This window comes from Larus michahellis, chromosome 12, assembly GCF_964199755.1.
Source record: "Larus michahellis chromosome 12, bLarMic1.1, whole genome shotgun sequence".
NCBI classification, from domain to species: Eukaryota; Metazoa; Chordata; class Aves; order Charadriiformes; family Laridae; genus Larus; species Larus michahellis.
The window spans coordinates 4884266-4890265 of NC_133907.1; the positions used below are offsets into that span (position 1 = coordinate 4884266).

Sequence of the window (6000 nt, forward strand, 5' to 3'; positions counted from 1 at the left end):
AATATTTGATATTATTTGTTAAAATAATGGGTAAATCGATAACTGAAGCACTATTTTGAGATTATTGCTGCTCTTGAAAAACACTTAAGTGGCAGATCAGAAACTGCAAACAATTAACTCTCACGTTCTACACAATCCTTCTCTGGACAGAAAATGCTACCAGAAACTCAGAATTAAATTTTGCACTCATAAAACTAGAAAGTAAAAGTTCCTCGAAACACATTTAGAACTACTATATTTCCCTACAGCCTCCAGCAGTTAAACAATGTCAGAGTTAAGAATTACACACCATGCACCAAAGCAAAGCAAAAAGCCTCCATGTTCTCACTGTGCTTTCAAGGCTCTGCTCTCACCTGCATGTGGTTGCTCTCCTGTCGCTTCACTTCAGGATTGATGCAAAGCTGCTCTCTGGAACCCAAAACGCATATCTTTGGCCTGTTCAAACAGAATACACAAAGCTGATGTTAAAATTAAGGCAAGAAAGGAGAACACAGTTGTACACGCCCACGTTGGCTATAATATATCAAAAACGAAAGGTCTGGCAGAAACATGAGCCCAAAATAAGGGTCAGAATCAGAAACACTAAGTAAGTTAATCTGTTTGTAACAGCTGTATATGTTACTTGACTTTATGGTACTGTATTTCTCCTGGTAGCAGTGGGTGGTAATAAGCAGCAGTTTACAGCAGGAAGTAATGAGTAGCAACTTAAATCATCCACTATAAATCTGGGTTCTGTTATGACAGTTCAGATGCATAAGCCGCGGCCTCTCATCTATGACAAGCTCTTCCAAGCTGGCTGTGATATTTAGAGTAAGGTTGTGACAAGAACTAATGCATTACAAACATTCACAATACTTTTTTTTTTTTTTTTTTGGTTATTACAAAGCTGTATCTTTATGAGAAACACACAAACAAATGATTACTGCTTGTCCAAGGAGCTCAGTCACCACCTGAAAACTCTGACAGAAACTGGTATAGCAAAATCCAAAGTTCCCCATAGATTTACATCAGCCTAAAGAATTCAACTTTGTAATGGCTTCCCACTGCCTTAACTGCCCCAGGAAGAAAAAAAAAAAAAAGGAAAAAATATATGTAATTTTAGAAATAAATGTGTGAAGTAAAGAATCAAAACCAGACCAATTCTATGATCAAAGGAGATAAGAGAAACCGTGAGTATGAAAAAAGCCCAAACCCAGCAACAAAGAAATCCAGATTACATACATACATACTAAGAGAACTACATTTCTCTGGATAACGTTTTTTTTATACATTTATCCACATAAATTCAAACAATAATTAATGGTTTCTCTGCCTTTTCTTTGAATAGGAACATTATCCAAAATCATATTTACCTGTAGACTGTGTTCTTTAATTCGTTAATGACCTGTGTAAGTTGTGAGTGAGTTCTGGAGGCATAAATTATTTTAGGAATGTCAGTGTAATAAGCTGCCAAATAGAAGAGAAAAAAAGCAGAAAAATATTATTAGCATGGAAAGAAGAACTAGAGATATTATTAGCCTCCTTTCCCGGCTGGTACTATGGTAACAGTTTGCCTTGTAGAGAGAGCAAGAAATTTTGTCATTTAAGTATTCACACACAAAACGAGCTAGATGAGTTTCTAATGTTCTAAGAAAAATTAAAAATATGTAAAACGCTTTTAAAATCTATACAATGGTGAAACCGTGCTTCAGCTGCTAAATGGCTCCATGACTTTTATAATTACGTACTTATTACAAAAGACAGATAAAAGCAAGTGTTCATTAACCTTCCTGTATCACCCCTACTGAGCATAAAAATCACAGTACTTACTCGGGATATCAGCATCTGTGGCAGCATTGCCCCAGGATGACATGGGTCTGTCAGGAAAGAGTTCCACGCCATTCATACGCTGGGCAATTTTGCGGGCTGAGATAGTATCTTTAAAGTGTTCCCGCCAAGCCAGAGTGGAACACAGCAGGCAGAGGGTCTTTCCTGTCCCTGTAGGGCTCTCCAAAATTCCATTCACTTTCTTTAGTGAAGAGAAATAAAATTAAAAGGGAAAAAATAAGCAATTTGGGGATTCAACTGGAACAGGTCTTTGTGCAGTACTGCATTTCCTCATTAAATAAAACAATCACTACCTGGTAAACTCTACCATACGACAGAAACACACAGACACCTCACAAAGTTGTTACAAATGCACAACCTCTAGGACCCTCTAATCAATTTAGCAAAGCTCAATCTAAAAACCCAGAGCCAGCTATTATCCTTTATTTAAGAATTCTCCACTCTTAGCATAACTAGAATGCATCAATTTCAGCATAAAATACCTGAAAATATTAGAAGTCATTGCAAAAAAAAAAAAGCAGAAAGTCACCCGTAGATTACAGACTGACAGTTTCCTTTACAATTAAGACTATATCCCACATCATAGTTTAGGCATAAAATTTTGCAAGCACTTTTAAACATCTTGTCCTACCGGACGTTACAGTTTTAAAGCTCATAACACTAAAAGTTGCAGAAAAACTAGCAGCTTGGCTTGCACTGCTGTGACAATTCATGTTCAAGTATATAAAAAAGTTTTAACAGGCTTACAACACTTTTACTTTAAAATGAGAAGGTACCAAGCAGGAATCAAGCTGTTGCCCACGCCAAGGAGGAATGCTGAGCCATGTGGATAGCCAAAGTTTCCACAATAAGCTTGTTTGATCTCTCAGAAGCACAGGGACCACAGAGATCTGTTAACTATCTCCAGAACAAAGATTAACTATTGTAAAAAACATTCTCTTGTTTGACGTTTGATCCGTAAGATTATCCTATCGTAGATAAAATGATTAATTACACTAATAGTCCAGGGAATAATCACACAAAACCAAATCCCAGATAATTAAAGACAAAACTGCACAACACAAGGACTGGTTGTTCAGCTTCTCTTCCTTTTCTCGAGAAACATCCTACTTACTTTTCTACTGACTGCCACCAGCACATTGCTGGGTTTTTAATAACTATATAGTAAATAAAAGTACAAGTGAAACAAGGTCAGAGAAGATTTGGAAAAGGCAGCATACAGACCACAAAAAGTAAACTTGAATTGTGACAACCTCTTTTCATTATTATGGTTAGAGATGAATGAACCCAAACGCCTCCGGGCGGGGGGAGGCACTCACCTTCTGCAGGCACTCGAGCACCTTGGCCATGTAGGCCTCCTGGCACTCGTAGGGCTGGAAGGGGAAATCCACCGTGATGCCGTTCAGCGTTATCTTGGGCATGTTTTCCCTCACGTACCTGCAAGGAAGCGCAGGCCCGCGGTTTACCCTGCCGCCACGCCACGAAGGGGCTGCACCGCCGGTGTCACGAAGAGCGACCGACCGGAATCGGGGCAGGTTCGTTTGCACAACGGAATACCGAAAAGCCCGCATTTCGCCTCATATTTCGGGACGGGAGCTCACGGCAGCCCGGGCAGGAGGCTCACGGGCACTCGGGGCCCGGCCCGTGCGTGGCCCAGGACCTCCCGCCTGCTCCAGTACGCCCGGGCCCGCCTTCCCGGGACCCCCGGCCCGCTCCGGCCCGCCTTCCTGACACCCCATCCCGCCTTCCCAGGCCCCTCCGCCGCTCGGGCCCGCCTTCCCGGGCTCCCCGGCCCATGGCGGCAGTTGCCATGGGAACGCGGGCAGCGAGGCGGCGGCAGCCCCTCACCTCCCGTTCAGAATCCCCGCGCCTGTGTCACGTGCCACCACCCACCTCCCTCACGAGCCGTGCGTAACTTCCGCCCGGCGCTCCCGCGAGAGCTGCGGCGTTGCCTGGGGAACGGGGGTGGGGAGGTGGCGGTGGGCTGACGGTGGGCCTGGCCTGGCCGGGGCGGCGGGGGTTCCTGCCCGCCTGGGTGGCGGGGGGCTGGGGTGTCTGCTGCCGTCTTCTGTGAGCCGTGGTGGAGGCCTGAGGGGCCGCGGGCAGGAGGGGATCAAAGCCGGTGGGGTTTGGGCCCGCAGGGAAGCGGGACTCGGGCCTGGGGAGAGGCCTCAGGTACTGGGTGGTTCAGCTGGAGGGTCCCACAGCCGCTTTCCCCCGCTGTGCCCGGGGCTGAGGCCGAAGTTTGTGCTCGAAGAGGCAAAAGATTGGCTGTTTGGTTGCTAAAAGTAGCAAAGCAGCTGCATTCTAAAGCCTCTCAGTGCCGCTCAGTTCCCCCGGAGTGTGTGAGCACCCTGGGGTGAGGGCCCCCCGGGACTGGCATTTCTCCCCTTCCATTAACGGCCCAGGGGAGCCATGTGATAAGTGATGCCCTTGACCAGAATTTCTCTCCAGGACACTGTTCTGCTTTGTGCTATGCATCTGCCACCCTTCAGTGGTAGTGCATGTAGGAGAAGGCAGAATATTACAGGATTCTTTGTTGAAATTGTCAGTATTTAAGATATAAGGGTTTCTATGTTATTACATAGAGCCTTGTAGCTTCTGCACTGACAACACTGATGAAGTCTGACGGGTATCTTTTGTTAGAGGTGAATGTGCAGCTCCTTTGTTCCTTGCTTTGCTTCATCACGATTCTTTGAGCCTTCAGTTCCCTCTCTGTATCCGTGCACAAGGCCAGAAATGGCTGCGTCGGCATTTCAGTTGCTCAGACTGGGGGTTGGTTCCACGTATGTGTGATGATAGCGAATTCTGAACTGCTCTGGATTGATGGATTAGATTGATTGATTTAGTCTGTAAGACTAAAGTGTTTTAATAAATGGATAGGCATCATTTACCTATATCCCCAAATTTTGCAAAACTGTATTTGGTGCAGTTATATGAGGAAGAAGGTAGGAAGAAAATACTTTACATGCATCTCTCTGTACTTTATTGCTGCATCCCATGCTGTTAGGTGGTTGCTGTGTAGGTGTGGAACAGGATGTCGTTTATTTTATTGTAACTTTAAAATGCCTTTTTTCCTAGTAAACTGCACAGCTCGTTTGTATGTAGAAGTGTTCTGATATTTAAAGAAAAATAACTTAAAAGGAACAAATCTTGAGTATATTAGGTAATCTCTTAAACTTCTGCTACATTCTTCAGTTAGGGGAGTTTATGAGTGTTGCTATTTTAGTTGGCAGCCTTTAAACTCCTTGAGCTGAACTTGCCTGGCTTGTAAACGGTCTTTAATTGTAGCCAATGGGCTAGAGAGCATTGAGTTACTCCTTGGGATCTTCATGGCACTCCACACAAAATGTAACAACTGGTTTTGTTCGTGTTCCTGACTCTGAACTCTTTAACTTGATACCGGCTGTGCAAGATTAAGCTGCAAAAGCAATGCCTTTGTAAAGATTGTAAAATGAGAGTGTGGGATAAGATATTTATAATGGAGAATAAAGGTTTAAAACTCATCATAAATACATGGAATACTGGGTCATTATTATTTCCTCTAAATATATCTTTTCTACATTGAAGAATAAATAGTGTATTGTATCAGATTATTTTAACTTCTTTAAGCGATGTTGATTGATTGAAGCAGCGTTACCTCCTGAGAGAGGGGAGCTGGAAGGTTACCAAACCCAAAAAAGAGTGTGAGTCAGCAGATGCGCTGGTGTCCAGCGGCCAACGTGAGTCAGCACCGGCTGAGCGCTCCTTATCCTTCTGGAGGGCTGGTTCTCTGCACCGTTTACCTTACATGACCAAAGCTGCAGTGCCAGCACTGGCGAGTCTGTCTCCAGCAGCACTACGCCAGTTTCTTCTAAAGACTGAGAAGGGAGAAAACAAAATTTTGAAGAGAAAAATTTCTTATTAAGGTTGCAAAAGAATTGTGCAGGTTTACTGAAGCTAGAACATCTGTTTATGTTGGGATACAGACATCATAAATAAAGGTGTTGGTCTTGCACCTGGATTCTCGTTCTGGTGTTTGGCTCCCCAGGATAAACCCTGAGTTTGGAGAGGGAGGATGAGGGAGGAGGGGAGAGGTAAAAGAATTTGTCGGAGCAGCACAGAGGGTTATATGAAAGGCCAGTCCCTACACCCATAACGGCCTTGACGTGCCACCCAGAGAGCAGGAACCAC

At 44.1% G+C, this 6000-nt stretch overlaps 1 protein-coding gene across 2 annotated transcripts in view; it reads right to left on the bottom strand.

Moving 5' to 3' along the window:
* The window catches only part of RTEL1 (regulator of telomere elongation helicase 1), a 50377-nt gene extending 46656 nt beyond the window's left edge, over positions 1–3721 (bottom strand). For both annotated transcript variants that reach the window (XM_074605001.1, XM_074605000.1), the window contains exons 1-5: positions 3676–3721; positions 3147–3264; positions 1810–2008; positions 1353–1446; positions 354–435 (exon numbers count right to left, since the gene is read on the bottom strand). In XM_074605001.1, the coding sequence (XP_074461102.1) occupies positions 354–435; positions 1353–1446; positions 1810–2008; positions 3147–3248 (477 nt within the window). In that variant the 5' untranslated portion in view covers positions 3249–3264; positions 3676–3721. The remainder of the gene's footprint in view (positions 1–353; positions 436–1352; positions 1447–1809; positions 2009–3146; positions 3265–3675) is intronic.
* Positions 3722–6000: the final 2279 nt, after the last annotated feature.